Consider the following 26,312-nt stretch of genomic DNA (forward strand, 5'->3'; position numbering starts at 1 on the left):
TTTTTTTTCAACACAGTCAAAGCTTGTGGAAGCACAAGCAAATTGTATTCAACGTCTTTAACCAAAGTGCCAATAAAAGTCATTCCAACTCCAAGCTTCAAATCAAAATCGAACGTTCAAACGGTGTTCTGTTTTACGAGATTCAACCCACATGTGCACACTTTTGCACCAGTCAATGGGGTCCTTCATTCCTCAATACATTTCATCGCAAAAAGTCAAACTATCTTTATTCTAGGCCTACCATTTTGTTTAACAATGGAGATCTCGCGAGATCTTTGTCGGCGAGGGCACGGTTTTTCGAAGCTGCACACGCTCTCCATGCTTTCGAAGTTAAGTAATTGTTCACAATTGTATTTTTGTCGAAACTGTATTTATCTTTCGGTGTGTGTACCTATAGTGTGTCCCTAGGAAGATTCTTGGTGTTAATCTTTCATACCTGTATAAAAAAATCGTGGGTTATTTCGTGCCGCGTTTTTTCCCTGTTAGTACTTTGTTTCCTACCTTGAGGCTTTTTTTCTCTCAGCGGTCGATTGTGGTCCATTTACTTTCGTTCTCAGTTTTTCCCAGTCTTTTTACCCCATACTTCCTTGTTTAAAATCTTAACAAAAAAAACATTTCCTTCTTTGTTCTTATTCGTTTATTTGTTGTTCTTATTCGTTCATTCTCCGACCACGTGTTTCACCCCCATTTCCCCAGATAGTTTTCACTGTTCAATTTAAAAATGTATAACTTTCCCCTGAAGTACTGTATTCTGTCGTATATTATAACACCTTTTTCTTCTTCTTCTTTAAAAGGGTGCTTTCGAATTGCTCACCAAATCTATTCATTCCAAAAAAAAATTCCATCTCTTACAGTTCCTCTTACATACATTCCCTAAACTCACCGGCACTCCACCCCTCCTCCAGCATCCTTAAACGTATCTTTGACTCGAAGGTCACAAGAAACGCATTTTGCAATAAATGTTAGTTTCCCATTAATCGTACATTTTCTAAAATCCAAACTCACCCCTCCCCTTCAAATCTTCCCTATCACCCATCCCTTTCAAATCTCCACCCCCCTTGCCCCTCCCCTCCAAATCTTCCCCATCACCCATCCCTTTCATATCTCCCCCCTTGCCCCTTCCCTCCTAAACTCAACCCGCACCCCTCCCCTCCGAGACTCCCCTTCGCCCCTCCCCTCCTAAACTCCCCCCTCACCCCTCCCCTCCAAATCTCCCCCATCTCCCATCCCTTTCAAATCCTCCCCCTCGCCCCTTCCCTCCAAAACTCCCCCCTAACCCCTACCCTCATAAAGTCCCCCATCGCCCCTCCCCTTCAAATCTCCCCACCCTCATTTTTTCTCAATTTCCCCCCTCTCACCCCTCCTCCTCAAAGCCTCCTCCCCGCTTCTTCCCCCTTCCAACTCTCACCTCCATCTCCCCCAACCTTCTGCCTCGCTCTGCCCCCCCCCCCTCAAATAACACCTCACTGTACCCCACCCAATCACCATCAAACCTTTTGTCCACCCCATCCTTCCCTTTCTCCTAGCTATTCTGAAATCTCTGACACACTTTCAATAGCTCTCCCTACCTCTTCCTCCTCTTACCGTACCCCTCCCCCCCCACCCTCCCTGTTCTGTATCCGATCCCCCCCCCCCTTCCTCTTCATTAACGGTATGGACCTTAAACATCCGGGGCCTTCGCTCAAATTTGACTGATCTCTCCATACAGGTTGCTTCTGACAAACCAGACTTGATCTGCTTAACAGAAACTTTCCTCCTTCATGACGTCTCTGGTTCCTTAATATCTCCCGGGTTACTCCCTCCTCCGGTATGATAGACCTGAGCCTTGTCCTGGAGGTGGGGTTGCTATGTTTATCAACAACTCTCTTCCTCACTCGCCCTGCACTGCCCTCTCTCCACCTCACCCCCAGGAGTACCTCTGGCTACGGCTTCCCCTTCGCTCCCACCTTTGTTCATATGTGTGTTGTACCGTCCACCAAACAGTGATGACTCCATCTACATCTCGCTATCTGATAATATGGACCAACTTCTATCGACTCATCCAAACTCTCTCTTCCTCATATGTGGTGATTTCAATTGTCACCATGCCAGTTGGCTGGGTGTGGGTACCTCACTCACCAGCCATGGCTCTTCAGCAAAGGACTTCTGCGACTCACTGGGACTGACACAATCTGTCAATTTCCCGACCCAGATCTCAGGCAACAGAGCATCTTCTCTTCTGGACTTGTTTATGACTAACTTCCCTGCAAATGTCTGCTGCTCTTCTTCTGCTCCAATCGGCTCATCTGATCATGTGCTTGTTAAAGTGGACATCTCTCTGACCATTCTCAGAGAGCCTCCTCAGCGTCGACGAGTCTGTCATTTCACTAAGGCCAACTGGCACGGACTTCAAGCAGCCATCAATCATCTGGACTGGTCTCCCATCTCTAACGCCTCTGACATCAAATCATCCTGGGAATCTTCCAAAGTAAATTGCTCTCTCTCATGCACAGATTTATCCCATCTCGCCTTCAGTTGTCATACCCTTCCTCCCGTGCATGGTACACGGAATCTTTTGGTGAGGCATTTGCCCAGAAACAACTTGCCTTCACCTCCTGGAAAGCAAATCCAATGGAAGGAAATCCCATTTCTTTTCACAAAGCCCAAAACAAGTGTGTGTCCACCCTCAGGAGAGCCAGGAAACAATATCTCTCCACTCTCAAAACCAAACTCTCAAACCTATCTCCCTCTTCCAAATCCTGGTGGCAATCTGGTCAAATCCGTTTCTGGTGTTTGTTCCCCCTCCATGAAGAGGAACAGGTTGAGATGGTTTGGTCATGTGCTGAGGAATGATGAAAGTGACTGGTTGAGAAGAGTGATGGAAATGAATGTAGAAGGAAGTAGAGGACGGGGAAGACCGAGAAAGACTTGGCTGAAGATGGTGGAAGAAGAAATGCGGGCAAAAGGGGGTTAACAAGGAGATGCAGAAAATAGGGCAAAATGGAAAAGATTGTCATGGGGACTGCAAGGCTAACCCCCGCTCTAGCAGGGAAAAAGGCCTTAAAATGCATGTTGTTGTTGTTGTTGTTCCCACTCCATCCCCTCCCTTACCTCAAACGGCTTCACAGCTGACACCACACAAGAAAAAGCTGAATGCCTCAACTCTGTTTGCCTCTAAATCTTGTGTCCCAAACCCATCCCTCTCTGTACCACCGTACCCAGTCGTACCCAGCTGTTCCTGGACTCTGCGTCCTTTCCTCCTGACAAGGTGGAAAGGTTTCTGTCAACCCTCGACTCTGATTCTGCAACTGGACCTGACGGCATCAGCCCATGGGTCCTATAATCCTGCTCCACAGCTCTATCACTCCATCTCTCTGTTCTCTTCACCCTCTCTTTTGGTCAAGGTCACCTGCGATCAGCTTGGAAATCAGCCAACATCACCGCTTTACACAAAAAATGTGCAAAAACAGAGCCTTGCAACTACAGACCAGTCAGCCTTCTCCCAATTATCAGCAAAGTCATGGAATCAATCATTGCTTCGGATATCAACTCTTTCCTCTTCTCAAAAGGCTTGATCCCTGATCATCAATTTGGTTTCAGACCAGGTCACTCTACTCTGGACATGCTGCTTCTGCTATCTCAACAATGGATGGAGGTCGTCAATGCCAAACAGGAAATTAGAGCTGTCTCCCTTGACATATCACGTGCCTTCGATACAGTCTGGCACCCCGCTCTGCTTACCAAACTCTCCTCCTATGGTATCCATGGAAATCTCCACACTTGGCTTGCGGACTTCCTCTCTAGTCGGAATCAATGTGCGGCCCTGAATGGGTTTCTCTCATCTCCCCTTCCTGGTCAGGCTGGAGTTGCCCAGGGCAGTGTTCTGGGCCCTGTGCTTTTTCTGGTCTTCATCAATGATCTCTCTGACTCTCTTGAAAATCCTCTCTATCTCTTTGCTGAGAGTCCACTCTCTGCCACTCCATTCCTCATCCCTCAGATCGGCAGTCTGCAGCCTCCTCACTCGCTGCACACCTGGACAAAATCACAGACTGGTCAAACAAGTGGAATATGTCTTTCAATCCTGAAAAATCTCACACTCTTACTATGTCTCTCAGAAAAGACCGACTGGACAACCCTCCCATCCACTTTCTGAATAATCCTCTCCAAGAAGTTCTGTCACTCAAGCTTTTGGGTCTCACTATCTGCCATGATCTTTCCTGGGAAATCCACATTTCAAATCTGGCCTCCAAAGCCAGTCGCCGACTGGGCATCCTCCGTCGTGTGAAGTCCTTCCTTGGCACACCTGAGCTCCTCACCACATACAAGGCTTTCATCCGCAGCTCAATGGAATACTGCTCTCCCCTATGGGCCGGTGCTCCTGTCTCACACCTAGATCGGCTTCACGCTGTTGAAACCAAAGCTTTCAGAATCATTGGAATCTCCCACGATGAAGCTAACTCCGAGGGCCTTTCACTTACTCACCGCAGGCAGTTTGGTGGGCTTTCTTTCTTCTACTGACTCCTCTCCGGCCTTGCTCCCCCTGCTCTCTCTCTGGGCTGTCCCCCAAATATTCCTGCAGATCGCACAAGATCTGCCTGGAACCCTCTTATGGTTAAACTGTCAAAAGCAAGACTCTGCTCACCTTCACTCCTTCATTCCTCTTTTCTCCCGCCTCTGGAACAAACTCCCTCACTCTCTTCAATCCCACTCCTCCCTCCAGGTCTTTATAACAGCTGTTCACCACCATCTCTTATCTTCCCCCATCCAAAACCTTGATCTTTTCTACCCCCGCTAATTTCACCCCAGATTCACTTTTTTGAAATACCAACTTCCTTCCTGGAAGTCCTTGCAGTGTCCTTGTGTTTTATACTTCTCCCACCCCTCCCCCCCTTCCAACATCTTCTCCCCCCAAGCCCTCCCACAGATCTTCTGATGTACCTGCTCTCAAATGTTGTGTTTGTGTGCTTTCCCTTCTCTCCCCATCTTGTCTACCGCTACCTTTATTATATGTTTTTTGTGTCTGTTTGATTTTCTTTTGTGTGTGATATATGTTAGCTCTTTCACGAGCCTCGATCCTGTATACACAAAAAAAAAAAAAAAAAAGAGGAAAGGAAATCACGGCAGTATTTGCACCTAACACTCACAAAGTATCAGCATTTATCATTCAAATGGCGATGACGTCATCACTTTGAACTGTAAACCAGCATCATAAATACACAAGGAACACAAGGAACTGGGATGCAGGAAGAGGCCATTTGGCCCATCAAGCCTGCGCTACATCCACACCACATCTATCTATAATTCCAGTAATCTCTGTGTGTATGTTTGTTTGTTTGTTTGTTTGTCTGTGACCGCTGTTTCTCGACAACTACCGGTCCGATATACTTGAAACTTGCCAGGTATATTGCTGGGGACCCGAGGATGTGCCTTTTCAAGGTTTCATATTAATCGGACAATTACTTACCGAGCTATGTCCAAAAAACGATTCAACCAATCAGAGAGCAGCGAGCTATCGCGTGTGCCGAACGTGGCGAACACACTCTGCCTCGGATGGCACATTTGAGAGCGTATTCATTTATTTCCCGTCGGCAAACTATGTTGGCGCTATGTTGGCGTTAAACGATGTTTTAAAACTAATTAAAACTAATTTGCGATTCTTTCGCTTTCCTGCGATATGCGACCTTCCGGAGCTCCTGTGAGAGCGTGCGCCATTACGGATAGTACGGGTACGGGCATGCCATATGTTGGCGTTAAACTATGTTTTAAAACTAATTAAAACCATTTCATGTAAATAGAGGGGGGGGGGGGGGATTGTCACTGTACTCGCAAGCCGTTCGCCGTTCGCTTTGGCGTTGCGAATGGACCAAAACATTTCATGGTCCAAACCATTTCATGTAAAGCGTTCGCCGTTCGCTTTGGCGTTGCGAATGGACCAAAACATTTCATGAACCAAACCATTTGATGTAAATAGAGGGGGGGGATATAATGTTAGATATATATATATAGTACGGGCATGCCCTAGTTAATTCAATCTGACAGTATTTATAAACACAAATTCACTGGGTTTTCCCCTTGCGTTGGATGTACTGGCGGTGAAAACAGTGGGGCACAAATAGATTTGTTTTAAACACAAATAGAATATGACAAAAATATATTACTGTATTATTATTTAAAACATATAATAATTTTTATGTTTTTTTTTTAAATACCTGTTCTGTTTTTAGTTATGAAATGCGTGTCCGCTAAGGGAAAAGCGGGGCTAAGCAATATTGGTTCACTTTGTCTGTTTGCCTGTCTGTTTGTCCAAAAACGTCAGTTCAAGATTTAGGAACAACTTAATTCAAATTGAATATTATATTTTGAACACGATTTAGAAAATGAATCGGCAAACGAACCTGCAGTTAGTTCAGCAATACTTTCCCCCTGAATTTGCCCGATCGCACATGCGCAGAGAGGAGTGAGATAATATGTTTTACTCTGTGTGCTTGCCTGGCAGTGAAACAAAAGTGAAAATCATTCCAAACAGGAAACTTAAAGACACAGACAAGCAGGTACAAATACCTAATGTAACACGTTAAATAAGGTGGTGTAAAAGAAGCTGGATCAATGGCGGTAAACTTCCGAAAATAATTTTCTCTCTAAAACCCTTAAAGTATTTCTTTTATTTAAATTGAATCATATAATTGAACACTGTCGAGCACAAATCGCCTTTTGGAACTTTCAAAACCCTTCCGTTTAACAGTACTTGGACAAAATGTTACGCGTTTCACATCATTTTGACCAATCAAATTTGCTGCCCTCAGACCACGACAATGCCCTTTTTTCTCAAGAAAAGACTGCACGGGGTAAGGTGTTCGAGGAACTCTCGAGTTTGTTATGAGGTACTTTTCTCTGCACAGTACCTTGCACAAAGTCTGCTGCACAGTGCACAAAGCTCTGACACTTCGGATTACGCAACGTTCATGTAAAAGACTCAACTTTAATGCTTTCGCAGGAAGTTATCGATATCCAGCAAACTAAAAATTTATGGCACATGATGTGCATTTGAACCTAAAGGGTGATTTATGGCCCTAATTTATTAAGTGATGGTGGTTTTATTTTCCTTGCAGGTAGTAAAGAATACAATTGTCAGAACGGTACATCACATGACATATTAAAACTAGACCAACACTCGGTAGAGAGCATACCCCCGCCAGGCTGAACCGTTTACATTTTGTATCTACTCATAGGCCGGATCTGGATCTGGACTTGAACCAAAATGTAATTGGCTTGTTCTTGTCAACTTAACAACTCATCCAACAAGATTTGTCATACGGTAGTCTATTCACAACTTTTTGACATATCATGTTATATATCGTTTTTAGCCCTATCACTCAATGGTGAAGAATCACTTAAAGAATTATCAGATCTGCATCCAGATCCGGATCTTTCGCAAAGTCTAAATAATTCTTCCTCGTCACACACCCAACTGGTCCAACAAATTTCATCTGAATCCGTCCACAACTTTCTAATATACCGTACTTATATTGGTCTTTGCCCAATCTCAATGGTGAAGGAACACCTTTAGAGGCCATTTTTCCCGCAGAGCAGGGGTTGGCCTTTTTCAGGCACCGTGGTCCCCCTTTTTTTTGAAGCGATTTTTATGGCCGGATGCCCTTCCAGCCATCAACCCTGTTAGTAGCCTCTTGCGACACACAGGGAATTACCAGTGAACTGGTACTCAATTTGACGACCTCGGAAGGATGACAGGCTGAGTCAACCCTCCTGGCGTTAATTCAACGATCGACCGGGATTTGAACCCAGGATCCTAGGATCCCAAGCCGGCACCCTAACTGCTAAGCCAACACCAGGATAATCTTACCAATCTCAATGGTGAAGGATGACTTTAAAATTCTAGTATCCGGATCCAGATCCAGATCTTCACCAGAATCGAATCAATTCATCCATGTCACACACCCATCATATCCACCAAATTTCATTCAAATCTGTCCACAACATTTTTTGAGATATCCTGCACACAAAAAAAACAAAACAGACAAACAGACCTGGGTGAAAACACAACTTCCGTCCACCTTCGGTGGTGGAGTTATTAATATTTTTCAAGTGCATTTTTGGAGATGGCAGCAACTGAATGTAGTTTTCTCAAAATAACAAAAGAGGACAGAGTTGATTTTCTCTGAGAATAAGGGCATGGCTTTGGCGCATCGATTCTTCAGATCTCTATTTGATACAACATGGGTACCATGCACAAACATGATCATCATCATACTAAAATACGCAATTTGGTGTCTGTCTAACGATTTTTTTACCGCAATACATTCGGTCGTTACTCATCCAATCTCAACCAAACTAGACAGGAGGACTAAGGGTCACATGATGAATGTTGGAGCAAATAAATTTGTCCCTCCCCTCCATCCCACACCTCAAGCGGGTTTTCTCCACCAAACGGGTTTTCCTCGCCAATGGAGTTGAGTGTTGAGGTGCATATCCGTATTAACATAGCTTTGTCAAGGCGTTTTTCCAAAGCTGCTTCTAATAACAAACGTAACAACAACACAACATATAACAGAATAATATTAATGTTATTACAAAGCAATATTAATACTAATAATATCCCGTCTCCCCAAGTGTTTTTTCCTCCTTCAACAAATGCCGTGTTGACGTTTATAAACATGTTATTGTGACGTTTTATGGGACACCCCTACCGGGAGTAAAAAATATTATAAAACCACGAACACGTTTGATTACCTTTTGAAACAGTTGCTCCTGCTGTTTAACACTAAACTGGAAGGGAGGAAACCCAGGGTGTGTTCATTTACCAAGCAGCTATCGAGCGTTTGGCAAGCCAGTCGTTCTTTATCAATGGTTTTGAAAGGAGTGCTTGCTGGAATGATTAAAACACTTGGCGAGTACTCCACAATAAACTTGGTAACTGAACACACCCCCAATGTTCTTGAGGCCAGACCATAGATCTACTGTGATCTATATACGTCAGAGAGAAAAGACCCTTCCTCCCTCTCCCATATGAAACGGGTGTACTAGTTCTTCAAATTCACAAATAATTTGAAGACAAAGCGGCTGTAGGAAAACCAAAAGGTCTTGACAAACATCAGCATGCATACCAAACACGGCCAGAGGACTTCAAGATGCAATGAATCACATTTCTTGAGGAAGTGTGTACGCAAAAATGAGGGTAACAAAATGGGTTCATTGTTTGCATCTTCGCTTCTTTATTTGTTTCATGATTGGTTACAACTCGTGATTATGAATGATGTTTTCAGATACCATCACATGATATACTTTGACAATTCATAGATGGACAAAGCAGGATGCAACACTTAAGAGCATGACGCTGGTGCATCGATTCTTTAGATCTCTATTTATTACAACATGGCTACCACGCACAAAAATGATTCTCAAATTCACAAATAGTTTGAAGACAAGTCGGTTGCAAGAAAACACGGATCCGGATCTTTACGAAAGTCGAATGAATTTGTCCTTGTCACACACCCAACCTGTCCACAGGTTTCATCCAAATTTCATCCAAATCTGTCTACAACTTTTCAAGATATCGTGATACATATATATATATATATACAGACTTGGCATTTAATATGGAATATTTTTTTTTCTTCACTTGGGTTTAATTTCTGAACTCGGTATATCAATCTGGTGAGTTTAATTTATCCTTCGGTGATTTCATTGTTAAAAGAACCATGTCACTGATTGTCTATCGCAGCAAGAAGTCAATAACAGGATTATATCACAGGTGGCGTGACAAAATGTACGGACAGGTACATTTGACGATGGCTTCACAATCGGGTATATAAGGGTTGTTGCGTTCTGTATTAGTGGAAAACAACTGCGACACATCTCCAAAAGTTATTGCCGCTTCCTCTGGAGATGGTCCGTCAACTCGACAATGCTGTTTGTCATGGAGTGGTGGCTTTACGAAATTACAGCATGAAACAGCGTGCTATTGCTCGGCAGTATGGCATCACTCAAGGTCAGGTGTCAAAGATCCTGAAACGAAATGCTCAGAGGGGTGTCCCTACTCCCATACCGAGGCCAGGACGTCCCCGCAGAACCACAAGGAGGGATGATCGCCAGCTGCACCGGTTAGTCCGCAATGGCCGTACCAAGTCAGCTAATCGGCTTAGGGCTGAGTGGCAGCAACTGACAAATGTGCCTGTATCCAGAAGGCTAGTCAACCAACGACTGGTTCAAGCAGGCTATCGTGCCAGGCGTCCCCTGAAAAGCCACGCCTGACCAGACAACAACGCCAGCGCCGATTGCAGTGGGCCAGAGAGCACCGTCAATGGCAGCCAGGACACTGGAATCACGTGATCTTCGGTGACGAGTCTAGATTTCTGGTCTATCGTCAAGATGGCCGCGTCCGAGGGCGCAGACAAGTGCATGAAGCCTACAACAAAGATTGTATAGTGCCAAGAGTCCAAGCTGGAGGTGGTGGGGTGACCGTTTGGGCTGCTTTTCATGCAGGGGGCAAAACTGACCTGGTTGTTCTGAATGGAAACCTGAACCAGTTCAAGTACAGGGCCATTCTGGAAGAAACATTGCTTCCATTTGCTCGTGCAGCCTTTCGAGGAAACTTTGTCTTCCAAGATGACAATGCAAGGCCTCATCGTGCTCGCATGATCCAACACTTTCTTGCTGACCGTGGTGTAGAGCATATGGAGTGGCCTGCCATGTCCCCGGATATGAATCCGATAGAGAACTTGTGGGCAGAATTAACGCGTCAAATCGACCACTTGGACCAGCAGCCGACCTCTGTGCGTGAATTGCAGCAGGCTATTGTCACTGCATGGCAAGCGATTCCTGTCCAAACCTTGGCAAATCTCGTGAACAGCATGCCTCAACGTGTACGTGCTCTCCTGAATGCTCGTGGGGGTTACACGAACTGTAATTTTACTGTCCGTAATCCCAGTCGTAATTTAACTTTTGTTTTTGTGAAAAAAAATGTGGCTAATGTGCAAAATAAAGAGATACTTCTGAAAAACGTACAGAAGTTTAACACAGTACTGTCCATGAATTGAGTTTGATATCAGTTTACATCACTTTCAAGGATCAATTTATTTGTTTCGAAATGTCAAATGTATTTTTTGTTTCTTTTAAAGGTCACATTAACAAAATCTAGAATAATTTCAACATAATTCCAATTAACTTTTGGTTGTAAGACATCTTGAAAAGTAAGTTCGCCCCCACAAAAAAAATATTCCATATTAAATGCCAAGTCTGTATATATATATATATATATATATATATATATATATATATATATATATATATATATATATATATATATATATATATATATATATATATATATATATATATATATATATATATATATATATATATATATATACACATAAATACACTTCATGACCAAAGGTATGCGGACACCCAAACACCGAACATCTCATTCCAAAATCATGGGCATTACATTAATATGGAGTTGGTCCCCACTTTGCTGCGATAACATCCTCCACTCTACTGGGAAGGCTTTCCACTAGATGTTGGAACATTGCTGTGGGAATTTGCTTCAATTCAGCCATAAGAGCATTAGTGAGGTCGGGCACTGATTTTGTGCGAATAAGGCTGGCTCGCAGTCGGCATTCCAATTCATCCCAAAGGTGTTCGATGGGGTTGAGGTCAGGGCTCTATGCAGGCCAATCAAGTTCTTCCACACCGATCTCGACAAACCATTTCTGTATGGACTTCGCTTTGTGCATGGAGGCATCATCATGCTGAAACAGGAAAGGGCCTTCCCCAAACTGTTGCCACAAAGTTGGAAGCACACAATCGTCCAGGATGTCATTGTATGCTGTAGTATTAAGATTTCCCTTCATTGGAACTAAGGGGACTAGCCCGAAACATGAAAAACAGCCCCATACCATTATTCCTCCTCCACCAAACTTTACAGGTGGCACTATGCATTCCGGCAGGTAGCGTTCTCCTGGCATCTGCCAAACCCAGATTCGTCCGTCGGACTACCAGATGGTGAAGCGTGATTCATCACTCCAGAGAAGGCGTTTCCACTTCTCCAGAGTCCAATGGCGGCGAGCTTTGCACCACTCCAGCTGACTCTTGGCATTATGCATGGTGATCTTTGGCTTGTGTGCAGCTGCTCGGCCATGGAAACCCATTTCATGAAGCTCCCCATGAACAGTTGTTGTGCTGACGTTGCTTCCAGAGGCAGTTTGGAACTTGGTAGTGAGTGTTGCAGCCGAGGACAGACAATTTTTATGCGATTCAGCACTTGGCGGTCCCGTTCTGTGAGCTTTTGTGGCCTACCACTTTGCGACTGAGCTGTTGTTGCTCCTTTCCACTTCACAATAACAGCACTTACAGTTGACCAAGGCAGCTCTAACAGGGCAGAAATTTGACAAACTGACTTGTTGGAAAGGTGGTATCCAATGACTGTGCTACGTTCAAAGTCACTGAGCTCTTCAGTACGGCCCATTCTACTGCCAATGTTTGTTGGTCATGTCGTGTGTGTATATATATATATATATATATATATATATGTGGCGGGCCACGTGAAAAAGGGAAAAGGGGGCTTATGAGTGTTCATTGGGTAAACTGACACTTTTCATCGTTTTCTGACCACCCGTAAGCCCCCTTTTTACGTGGCGCACCACATATTTATGTGTATGTATATATGTATGTATATATATATATATATACAGTGGTACCTCGGCTTACGAGTGCCCCAACGTACGAGTTTTTCGGGATACGAGCCGTCGCTCGGGCGGTTTGTTGCTTTGGGATACGAGCCGAGATCCGATGTACGAGCTCAAAAAATTTATTTTTTGGAATTTTCCGGTTGTGGCTTCCGGTTCCGGTCACGCGGTTATCTTGCCGTGAAAGCATCTCTGCTTGGATATAAAACACGCAATCGTCGAAATACATGAGCGAGGAATCTCCTTGCTCCAGCCGGTGACGTCATCGGCGGGGATCCCCGCCTCCAGAGTGGCTGGTCACGTGACCGCCAAAGCGTGTCGCGCGTGCGGGTATAATGAGCTACACCTGTGGATCACGTGACCACGGAAGCACGCCTCGCTTGAGAGGCATGGCTTTCGGTTTGCGTTTTGCTTTATAAGGCGCGATAAATGGGCTTTTGAGTGTTAGCGGTTCATGGCGTTGACGGTTCATGACGGTTCATGACGGTTCATGGCATTGACGGTCAAAAACCCATTACATCAATTTTACCAGGCACTGTACAGTAAGTACAGTGGACACCAAATGCACGGTGGAAGGCTAGAAGTAGAAGATCGTCCAAGACAAGTGAGAATAAGCCATACTTTGGAGGAGATGACGTCATTCGCTGGTCCGATAACCAAAGATGTGGTATAAAAAACCAGGTGAGCTAACAATGCAGCAATGAAGGAATTCGGCCAAGGCACCGGCACACAACGACCTACCTACATCGAAAGACTCAATGCCAATGGTGACAGAAGCCAAGACGGCCGGCTTAAACACCACCGAAAGACCACGGTGTACCAACTTACGATGCAGAACATCTTGCACTTAATATGATGACAACAGGTGCCATCCTCTGACGTACCATTACAGGTACAGGTACAGTACACGTGAGCACAGAGCAAAAGTTCACTGAAACCGAGATTAAGAAAAAAGAAAAAACACCTCGTGGTCCGTGCTCGATATCCGAGTTTCAATCTTTTCAAACACATGATGCTCTCGGTCACGGTATCTCCTGCGAGCTGCTTCTCCTTCAACCACACAAACAACAACTTCTCCATATCTTCATGGATAGAGGTCCGGAGCTTTGAAATAATCGTAACGCCCTTGGCTGGCGTTATAGCCTTTATGGACTCCTTCTGCTTCAAAATCGTACATATCGTAGAAGGAGTACGATCGTACTGCCTCGCCAAGTCGACAACACGCACACCTCACCTGGCATGCTCTTCTCCTCTGCTTAATAAAACCAGTTTATTTCTTTACATTCTCTTGTATTATGTACAGTATATACGAGGTCGTGCTTGTTTATACATTATTTGTTATTTATAAAGTACATTTTTGTTATTTAAAAGCACCTAACAAAAAAAATTGGTGTTTTTTTTTTGAGGCTGGAACGGATTAATAGCATTTCAATGCATTTGAATGGGAAAATTTGCTTTGACTTACGAGCGATTTGGCTTACGAGCTCCGTCACGGAACGGATTAAACTCGTAAGCCGAGGTACCACTGTATATATATATATATATATATATATATATATATATATATATAGATATATATATATATATATATATATATATATATATTATATATATATATATATATATATATATATATATATATATATATATATATATATATATATATATATAATATATATATTGGTTTTTGCCGTATCTCTCAATGGTAAAGAATCAATTAAAAAAATTATAGTATCCGGATCCATATCCAGATCTTCACTTTGACAAGTTGACATCCAACATCCCAAGAAGTACTATTCAATACGAAAAAGCTTAACTTCTTAATCCACATCAAAATTAAAAAAAAAAACCTAGTACTATAGGGTCAGTGGTGTAGTGATGGTTTGTGGCGCTCGGGCCGAAGGTCAAAAATATTGCCCCCTGCAGGCACTGACATGGTCAGAAATTCCTACTGAGGGGGGCATATTGAGGGAAAGAGCATAAGCTTCCCCAGCAGGTTCAGCAGCAGAGCTCTGGTACCTGTTCAAAATGAGAATATATTTCGATATGATTTCCTGAGATGATTCGTCTTATTAACTACAAAGAATCCGGAAGAACACCTGTGTTTCTAAACACGTGCCATGTTAAGGTGTATAGAGCAGATTAATAGGTCCTTCCATGGCATGGTATTCCAATCACAAAATAAATAACAAAAACAATGATAACATTGTAACAAAGCATTTCTTAATACTAATAATATTAAAAACAACAATAATATTTGTACCATTTGGCAATAATAAAACGATCGTGTAATCACCGGCCTGGTCCAAGCAGACCTGGGCTTGGTGAAAGGTAAACTATTGCTGAAGCAGTAGAGCAGGAAGGTATGCTACAAGGTAGTTAACAAAAACTACATCAAACATGCATGCAGCAAGGTGTGGTATTTCTATGGCCTAGAGACTAGAGCTGATGAGACAGAGCAGTCGAGGATGACAAGGAAGTTAAAGAACTCACATGACATGTGATGCAGGCCTCGCTGATTGGGACATAACACCTGAGATATCTAGATTTGATCGACGTAATTACTTAACAAACGTCCAACAGTTACACCCCTCCATCCCTTGGGCCAATGGGCGATCTCCATGTTACCGAGTGCATATTGAACCTCGTGATACAAGATAAGAGATCAATGCAGCAACACTGGAACACGGATTTATTTACTGTGCGAGGTGATAGAAATAGGAATGAGGAAAAAGTGAATCCGGATGGAAAGGACTTTGTAAACATCGACATGACACATTGGCACGTGGCACGGGGTTTAAACTGTAAAACGTGGTTCTAAAAGTTGCTTTTCGTGATCTCACGAGTTCGTTATATTATAATTTATTTATATACAATACAACCAAATGGAGCATGAAAACGTTTTTTTGAGGGTGTAATTTGGCGCCCAATCCACTGCGCGCCTGGTGCGGTCGCCCCCTCCGCCCCCCATCACTACGCCACTGTATATGGTAGTAATTAATGATTGAAGAAGCTGTGAAAAATTAAATCCAGTGGTGGTTAAGAATGTAGCAGGCTGAACCCACACTCGGGCAAATCAAATTTTTTTTTTTTTTTTTTTTGTATACTGAATCGAGGCTCGTGAAAGAGCTGACATTTACTTCACAAACAAATCTGAATGTGTTTAACGTGTGCCATTTGAGACAATCCCATGACTTGAACTGTTGAACCCACCAAACACATGATGGTGACAACCTGAAATAATTATTAGCAACACAGTAAATATTCGAATTTAAATTTCCATCACACATAGAAATGCAGTAAGGTCTGCCCGCTCAATGGTACCCAGGTGAAAAATCATACAATGTCTACCTCTGAGTGCAGGATTCATTATTAAAGGCTTCCTTTTGGAAGGTGGATGGAGGTTACGGTTTCACCCTTGTTTGTCTGTCTGTTTGTCTGTCTGTCTGTGAGAAGCAGTGGATTTCAAAAAGTTGTGGACGGGTAATGACAAAACTCGGTGGATGAATTGAGTCGGTGATAAGAACAAGTCGATTAGATTTTGGTTCAGGTCCGGTTCCATATCCGACCTATCAGTGGGATACAAAATGTCGGAGGTATGCTCTCTACCGAGTGCCGTTCTGATCGCCTTTGGTACCGTGAGTTTAAGACGGTACAGCAGGTAGTTGCAAAATCATGGCCTGTACCAAGTCAAAATAAAAATGGAGTGGAGTATATAATTTGTTTGGGCTCACTTTGACTTAAAGTAGAACTGCAATAGAGTGAACGTTTCATGTGGAGGTGGCAGATGCACAATGAGGTATTATATTATCTGTCTCATCCAAAGTGAAATTAGATATGGAAGAGATGTTTCAAAAATGAGGAAATCCCTGTGATAATGGCAAAGTAAACATCAGCATGAATTCAGACTCCCTGGGTATTTTCAAGTCCAAGCACTCACCTCCCTGGCTCAGCTGCGAGGTGCTACGGCTGCGGTATGACAGCCCCACCATGGACACCATACGAGCTCCGAGGCTTGATCGTCGTTTCTTCCCCTGTGCTCCTGCCTCTCCACTACCAACAGCCACCCCGACCGCTGCAGCGGCAGCGGCAGCAGCAACCGCCGCCACCACAACACCGCCCTCTGAAGGCCGGGGAGCTCCATTTTCACCATCGAAGATGTCAGCCTTTGTCATGCTGGGGCTACGCGAAACATCTGGGCTTGCCAGAGGCCACAGCTCATGTCCACTGCAGCCAGGCACCGCCAGGTCCCTGCAAAGATGTAAATGGGAGTCAAGAAGATTGAGGCCTTTGCTGTTCCTTTTTGTTTTAACGACTTGCTTTACTCCATAATAATGTATTCAAGAGTATGACACAATAACAAAAGGAAATGTTGGCGGAGGAAGAGGAAATTCTACCCAATCAGCCCGTTGCAATATACCATCTTTTAACTTCCACCAATGACCATTGGGCTATGTGCAAACTGTTCCTCTGGCTTAATGTCATTCTGAGGGACGACACCCACATTGATGTCTGGTCCTGCCTGTGAAACACCACGATGACAGCTTATAACTGGGTCGAGATTAAAACCCAGGCTAGACAGCTCAAAAGTGAGTGAGCACACCTCTAAGCTGTCCTATAAAAGCTGATCACGTTGGCTTTTCATACCTTGCAGAATAGTCATAACAACAGGGTTTATCTGCTTCACAAACCGTTCTCAACATTCATTTTCATCAACCAAGTTCAAATCAGAATGAATAGATGCACACCTTGCAATTGTAGCTTTGCCTTGCATGCACGCAGATGCAGTCTTAAACTAGATGGTATTCATAGAATACTTACCCAGCGCAGTCAACTTGGTGTGAACCAACTCTTCTGTTTTTGAACGTTTTTTTTTTTTTTGATCCAATATGGCTGCCAGACCACGTGAGCGATGACGTCATAAATTTAAATTCTCTAATATAATTGTAGCATAGATCATGCTCGATAAATTAAAAACTGAGCAGACTAAGCGTTGTCCCTGTCGAATTATGACGTCATAATTATGGCATCAATGAGGTCATCATTAACAACAACTATTCCCCATATGGAGTTCTTTACAATGAGCCACGTTTGAATTTTTCCCATTCAGCGGTTTTGGAGATATAGAGGTGCAACATTTTTCGTTTTTTCCAAGCTTGCGCCTGTACCACATGACCTATGACGTCATGATTATCATTAAAATATTCTACATGAGGAGGCGCTGCTAAGGTGAAAATTTCGTGCCCATCTGACCAACAGTTGCTGAGAAAAAAAATTCACAATGATCGGATAAGTATTGTACTTTTCGAATTATGAAGTCACAACGAAGGCACCAATGACATCATCATTAACATATCTTATTCCCCAAGGGGAGTACTTGACAATGAGTCATGTTTCAATTTTTTCCATGGAGCTGTTTCGGAGATATAGAGGTGCAACTGTTTTCGATTTTTTTTCAAAGATGGCGTCTGTACCACGTGACCTATGACGTTATCATTATCATTTTAAAAATTCTACAGGAGCCGCACATATTCTGAAAATTATGTGTCCATCGGACTAACAGTTGCAGAGGAATTTTTTGTTTTATTCATACTGATCAAATCAAGCCTTGTACTTGCCGAATTATGACGTCATAATTAAGCCACCAATGACATCACCATCAACGTATCTTATTCCACATGGTGAGTACTTGACAATGAGCCATGTTTCAATTTTTTCCATTGAGCGGTTTGGGAGATATGGAGGTGGAACGTTTTTACAAGATGGCGTCCGTACCACGTGACATTTGACGTCATAATTAAGAATAAAAAATTCCACAGGAGGAGACACTTCAATGGTAAAAGTTCGTGTCAATCGGACCAACGGTTGACAAGAAAATGAATTTGTTAAATGCAGACACGTACGTACGGCACATTGCACACGGCACACGTACTCAGATGAATGCTTAACCCCGCTTTTCGCTTAGCGAGCGCAGGGTAACGAGGATAAAAAGAAGTTATGTTGAGATGAGTTTCTAAACGAGCACTGAAAGTTTAATTAATATCAGATAAAGTCCAATAAGTGAAGATTGAATTCAAGCGAAAAAGAAACGACTTGGTGTGTGTCGAAATTGAGATTGGAGATATATTGAATTTATTGTGAATGACGCATTCACTTTTAGAGGATAAAAATCCATAAATACAATGAACAGATCAAAATCGATAATCAATTTATTTAAAGCATAGTACAATAATAATGGGGTTCGCAGGGTAACTTAGACATATTCACAACCATCATTCTGTTATTTCCCATGCAGGGTGAAGCATCAATGTGTGTGGAATCCATTGGAAGGGCCCATTGGCCAGCATTGGTCGTTGGTGGACCTTAAAGATCCCAAGGTGTCTTTCGCGAAGAGTACGCGATTCTCACCGATGACACCATGACAAATTATATATTCCTGCCATGACTGATTGCTGAGAAGGCAACGGCAACCCACCCAGCATCCCAAGAGACTTCTACGACAGAACCTACTATGAAAAAAAAGAAAAGAACCACCTTTAGAGGCCATTTTTCCCCACAGAGCAGGGGTCGGCCTTTTTCGGGCATCCCCTTTTTTGTTCCCCTTTTTTGAAGCAATGTTTTATGGCCGGATGCTCTTCCTGCCACCAACCCTGTTAGTCACCTCTTGCGACACACAGAGAAGAACTGGTACTCAATTTGCCGACCTCGGAAGGATGACAGGCTGAGTCAACCCGCTGGCGTTAATTCAGCGATCGACCGGGATTCAAGCTCAGGATCCCAGGATCCCAAGCCGGCACCCTAACCACTAAGCCAACACCAGTACCTACTGATGGTGTAAAAAATGGTACATTGATGATGATAATGATCAAGACCATGTTAGTGACACCAACAAATGGCGTAAGAATTGGAATTTTAATAAATGCAGCACAGTTTAAACTACAAAAATCCACTTGTGTACAAAGTTTTGAACAACTCAAACCCCCTGGGCCTTGACGATGAAGCTAGGATTTATTGCTATAAATTTGCGGAAGATATGGAATGGAGTCTCAGATAAAGGGTGATAATTCTCAGATAAAGGGTAAGATAAAGGGTGTAATTTTAAGGTTGTTTGTCGTTCAGCTTCTTTTTTTCTTTCCCAAAATTGTCTTTTCTGCCTCTTCAACGTTAGCCCATACACGACGTTTGAAATGACGTGTGAATGCTAACGAGGCCTATTGTGGTGTGTGTGTTTTCAGTGACTCGGTTTTGCTCACCTTGCACTTTTAACCTGCCGTTGCCAGCATGGAATGTGTAATTAAGACTCCCCATATAGGATAGTGGGAGGCTTGTACCCGTTGTAGTGTTTGCTTTTCCAATTAGTGCCCCTAATGTTAATGGTACCGCAGAGTTTCTTAGACCCTTAAGAGAACTAAACCACTTGTTAGTTTTCGGTTTTTTCCTTTTTTGCCGAATGACGGAGCTGGCTGGGAATTTCGGAATGAAATTTTGCAAAAAATAATGGGATTAAAAATGATGTGGAGTTGACCTAATTTATTTGACCTAGCTTGGCCTAATTTTAAGGTCATGACCTAATTAAAGACATTTTAACATTTTTCCCAATAACTCGACTAAGGTTTGGCCAATCAGAAGTAAATTGCCCTCTCTTGAAAGCCTAGAGCGGGGTCAGCAATTTGCGGCTCCAAAGAAGCACGTAGCTCTTTAAGAACTTGATCGACCCTGATTGATCGAACCTCCTTTTTTTCTTTATCAATTTTCAGAAAAATCTTTGTGAGTGTTGCGAAAGGATAAAATAATACTTGAGAACTTTGGCAATGATACACATGAAAATACACGGTAATTACCGGAATTATCTGCGAGCACGACTTACGCATTGTGCTCCGGCGCTCCACGCTTCACTGCTCCATAGTTATTTCTAAAAAGCTAGCGATGTCCTGATTCTCGCTAGCTGGGTGAGTGAGAATCCAAACAATGAACGGCGAGATATTGTTTTGATAACGTTTCAAAACTCCCCCTTCAATGGGGGTGTGCATGTGACGTCACTACACTTGCGATCCGCCATCTTCCACTCACAGTATATCTCTGCAAGTTAAAACATTGATGCTCTACTATATAAGAGAGATGTTGGTCTGTGTGTGTGTGTGTGTGTGTGTCTGTCTGTGTGTCGCCATTTTTCTCAGAGTTGTCTGAACGGATCTTCGTCAAACTTTCAGAGGTTCATCAGTGAGTGCCTGGGAGTGTTTTAGGCAAAAAAAAATATATATATATTTTGAAAAAAAAAAGTTCGTTTTTTTGGTAAAAAAAAACAAAACAAAAAAAAAACGCTCGATAGTGCCGAAGCCTTTTTAAATTAATGACAGTTATATACACGTACACATTCGCATAAATAAATACAAAACAATCACCAGACATTTGAATACAAATAAATCAAACAATTCCGGAAGTGTACAAAGTTGGTAGTACGGTTTCTTCTTCTTCCTGATCGGCATCACACTTAACTCAGAAACGTGATGAACGCCACATTCACCCACCAGCATATATATGAGCCCCCTTCCTCTCCTGACTCCTCCCCCCCTTCCCTCCTCTCCACCCCCTACCTCCCTTCCCTCCAAACATCCTCTACCCTTCCCCCCTCCCCCTCCCCCTCTCCCCTACCCCTCTTCCCCCCTCCCTCCCCTTCACCTTCCCCCCTACCCCCTCCCTGCCCCTTCCCCTTTCCTCCCCTACCCCCCTTCACCCACTTTCCCATCTCCCCCTCTACCCCCCTCCATCCCCCTTCCCCTCCCTCCCTCCCCCTCCCTCCCCCTCCCCTTCCCCCACGGCAACGCCGGGTACTTCTGATAGTAACATATAATTTCATGTGATGTTCGATTTCAGGACAAAATTCTCACTAAATTTTTAACATTTTCAGCTTTGTGTTGGAACTACGCATCCATCCATCATGGAAATTTGATAATCCTTCAATGGGGAACTTGTATGTATTTCTTTTAATATTCAGCAAACTTCAAATTCTGCTCAGAGATGCTTATGCCAAGGCACGTCATCCACCTGTCCATCGATTAACTTTTCAAACTTCATCTCTGAAACTTCAATGGTAGGATGACAGAAGCCTCGCCTCTTCTGATCTCATTCCAAGTTTCCTTGAGCAACCACTAGAGTCACATTTTAAGTGAGTTGTTCCAATGTCAAAACAATCCCTTTCAGTCGTGACTTGAATACCAAGCTCGGATTTTCGATCAAAATTAGTGATTAACTCCCTACGGATATCCCAGTGGGGGTGCATGAAATCCATCCTCCAATTTTCAAGTGGAACATGCTCGTGTAATGAGTCCTGCTTTTGTCAAACCAGGCCAACATTACCCAAACGGTCATTGTGTCTATTTGTTTAATGTTATATACAGTTCCTTCAGAGAGAATTCACACCCCTTGAATTTTCCACACTTTGTTGTTACAGCCTGAATTTAAAATGGATTAAATTGAGATTTTTTGTCACTGATGTACACATAATACCCCGTAATGACAAAGCTGAATTTTTTTTTTTAGAATTTTTTACAAATTTATTAAAAATGAAAAGCTGAAATGTCTTGAGTCAATATGTATTCAACCCCTTTGCGATGATACTCCAAATTGAGCTCAGGTGAATCCAATTTCCTTTTATCATCGTTGAGATGTCTCTAAAACTTGATTGGAGTCCACCTGTGGCCAATTCAATTGATTGGACATGATTTAGAAAGAAACACACCCTTCCACACAAGTTCTCACAGTTGACAGTGCATGTCAGAGTAGAAACTCCACCATGAAGTCCAAGGAACTGTCCGTATAACTCAGAGATAGAATTCTGAGGAGGCATAGATCTGGGGAAAGGTATAAAACAATTTCGAGAGTGTTGAGGTGCCTAAGAGCAGAGTGAGCTCCATCAATAGGAAATGAAAAGAATATGGAACGACATAGACTCTTCTTAGAGCTGATCAAACAACAACTGGGTAAGAAGGAGCTTGGTCAGGGAGGTGACCAATAACCCAATAACCACTCTGACAAAACTACAGAGCTCCTTGGCTAAGATGCGCCAATCTGCCAGAAGGACAACAGTTTCTGCAGCACTTTAAAAATCCAGGCTTTATGAGGAAGTGGCCAGATGGAAGCAACTCCTGTGAAAAAGGCACATGACAGCATGCCTGGAGTTTGCAAAAAAGCACGTGAAAGCCTGAGAGCAAGAGGCAAAAGATTCTGTGGTCTGATGAGACGAAAACTGAACTCTTTGGCCTGAATGCAAAGTGCTATGTCGGGCGGAAACCTGGCACTGCTCATCACCCGAATAACACCATCCCTACCATGAAGTATGGTGGCGGCAGCATCATGTTATGGTGATGCTTTTAAGCGGCACGGACTGGAAGACTTGCTAAGGTAGAGGGAACAATGAATGGAACCAAACACAGGCAAATCCTTGTGGTGAACCTGATTCAAAGTGCAAAGGATCTTAGACTGTGGCGAAGATTTACGTTCCAACAGGATAATGACCTCAAACATACAGCCAAAGCAACACTGGAATGGCTTCAGAATGAGAACGTGAAAGTCCTTGAGTGGCCCAGCCAAAGCCCAGACTTGAATCCCATTGAGAATCTGTGGAAAGACTTGAAGATTGCTTTTCACCGATGCTCCCATCCAACTTGACAGAGCTTGAGCAAATCTGCAAGGAAGAATGGGAGAAACTCCCCAAATCCAGATGTGCAAAGCTGATACAGACATACCAAAGAAGACTCGAAGGTGTAATCGCTGCCCAAGACGCTTCTATGAAGTATTGACTCAGGGGGCTCAATACTTATGTAAATTAGATATTTCTGTTTCATTTTTAATTATTTTGTAAAGATTTCAAAAAAAAAAAAAAATGAATTATACTTTGACATAATGGGGTATTATGTGTAGATCAGTGACAAAAAAAATCTAAATTATATCAATGTTAAATTCAGGCTCTGACACAACAAAATGTGAAAAAGTCAAGGGGTGTGAATACATTTTGAAGTCACTGTAAATACTTCGCCTTGTTCTCGTATATCATTGTTTAACTTCCACATCAGTTTTTTAGTTTTACAACTTTATGTTTTACTCTTTCACCATGATCGGCTGACAACTTCACTCAATAATACTGTTGTACGTATAATTCCCCAAATTAATCCCACGTTATATTATGGACATGGCTAAGGAAAGTTTGCTTTTTTGCCAGACTTTCACAAACCATTTGATTAGACATGACATTCGACCGTAGGTGGCTGGAATGTGTCCATGATCCTGGTTATAACTCGTTTACACTCTTCACGAAAGACATTGTGGGATCTATAATGTCCACCAACAAGCAGTGCTATCCGATTGGTCGGCTGGCTTAACATCCATCCAAGTGCGACACACACGTTGATGACTGTTTCAGGCTATGCCGTGATTCAAACTAGAATAAACATCTCACCAAAACAAACATTACACAGTCATATATAGTTAGTTGGGCAGTGTCGGGGGTTGTGCAGCACAAAAATGATGGACGGAATGGCCTCCCCCTGCACCAAGTTCCTTATATATCTGTATGTGTGATAGGGCAAAGAACCAATACACCGCCTAATGGTCACGTACATTCACTTTGTGACCTCATTTAATCAAATCTACGTCATGTTTTGATTAAACACAACAGACATTTGACAAAATTTATATTATCTTATAATAAACTGAATTTGACGTTTACACGTCATAACTTGAGACAATGTAGGCTGAATGTACGTAATTAGTTAAATCTTTACTTTTTAACTTAATTCTAGACAGCTAAAAGCCAGTTTATACTTCCCTAGTTACATTTTATTAACCATTATTTTAAAAAAAAATTACGTGCAACATGTCGCAGGTCTACAAGAGATTTGCGTTGATGTTATTTAATGCTCTTTTAGGGGGTCGATTTTTGAAATGTGTACCCATTGTTCGAATAGATGGCACACCACACCCACATCTGTCCACCACACCCACATCTGTCCACCATACCAACATCTGTCGCTTGACTCCATCCACCATATCACCAGAGATTAAATATGGCCGCCATCTTGGTTTTCTGCTGGGCCTAACACTTTAGGCCTGCAGGACCCAGCTGATTATACACTGCCCGGGTTTGTTGTGTCAGATTTACATTGGCTTTGTTTGGGTTGAGTGTTATTCACGATGAGGGACCACAAAACATCGAATAATAACATCTCATGAAATAACATAATATAATAACATAATTAACATAATATATATAATAAATATATGACATAATATATATAATATATAATAAATAAATAAATATAAATATAATATATAAATATATATATATTATATATATATATTTATAATATATATAATAAATATATACGTATATATAATAAAATATAACATAATATAATAACATAATATAAGAGGAAGGTTTCATTTAGCCCATCACAATGCATGACATGTCAGAACGTATGGTAATCAAGCGTTAGGTTATGCAAATTACTAAAATAAATAGCGTTATATAATTTTTGAATGGCCACATATTGGGGTTAAGCATCCGAGATGGTGTTATGAAGCAGCTTGTTCTGACATAACCATGGGTAGGGTGACGTGGATAAGAGGTGTCGACGTAATCTTTTAATAGTACATTAAATGTGTGTTTCCCAATCGTGGTGTTCATCTTTTGAGAGTGCTTTAAATGCACGTTTCCCAATCGGCTCGTTACTGGATTTTGTCACAGGTTGTGACCACAGTGCGGTCATTCTTTTTTAACCATGAGAATGGCCAGCGGGAATTGCGTTATTACCTCCATCACCGGCCCACCAAAGGTGGACGGAGATTATGTTTTCACAACTGTCTGTTTGTTTGTATGTCAATTTCCTACAGGTCATCATTTTTACTCCGATCTTCACAAAACTTCACCACCTGGAAGAGGTAGTGACAATCTGAAAGCCTATTGTTTTTGATGTCAATAGATCAAATGGACAAAGGTCAAGGTCACATAAATCGTCAATTTTCAACCGATTCACATGATATCTATATGTACCGTATATATACCGTATATAAAAATGAAAACAATGGGTTCATGATGAACCACCGATGAGGTGAAGTCTTCGTGAATGTCTATTAATTATGTACTGTTTGAACCCTGTGAGTGAATGAAAATGAATGAATGATCGTTTTAAGGCCATTTTCCCCGCTAGAGCAGGGGTTAGCCTTGCGGGCCCCATGACAATCATGGTTCCCTGTTTGAGGCAATGTTTTTATGGCCAATTGCCCTTCCTGACGCCAACCCTTGGTTCACGCTCTTGCGATGTGCAGGGATATGGTGTACCTATTCTAAATCGGGGTACACACCGTGATCATTCATCCCAGTAAGCTGGTACTCAATTTGCCGACCTCAGAAGGATGACAGGCTGAGTCAACCCCCCTGGTGTTAATTCAGCAATCGACCAGGGATTGCGAACTCAGGATCCTAGGATCCCAAGCCGGCACCCTAACTGATAAGCCAACACCAAGCTCAGGTTTGAGTATGTCTTTTAATTATGTACTGTTTGAACCCTGTGAGTATGTCTGTTAATTATGTACTGTTTGAACCCTGTGAGTATGTCTGTTAAATATGTACTG

General features: G+C 42.6%; 1 protein-coding gene across 1 annotated transcript in view; it reads right to left on the minus strand.

The window, feature by feature from the left end:
* The window catches only part of LOC137423071 (regulating synaptic membrane exocytosis protein 4), a 375,068-nt gene that overhangs the window by 186,565 nt on the left and 162,191 nt on the right, over window positions 1-26,312 (minus strand). The window contains exon 2 of the mRNA XM_068109857.2: window positions 16,624-16,934. Within this exon, the coding sequence (XP_067965958.1) occupies window positions 16,624-16,934 (311 nt within the window). The remainder of the gene's footprint in view (window positions 1-16,623; window positions 16,935-26,312) is intronic.

Source organism: Myxine glutinosa, chromosome 3, assembly GCF_964187855.1.
Source record: "Myxine glutinosa chromosome 3, kmMyxGlut1.1, whole genome shotgun sequence".
NCBI classification, from domain to species: Eukaryota; Metazoa; Chordata; class Myxini; order Myxiniformes; family Myxinidae; genus Myxine; species Myxine glutinosa.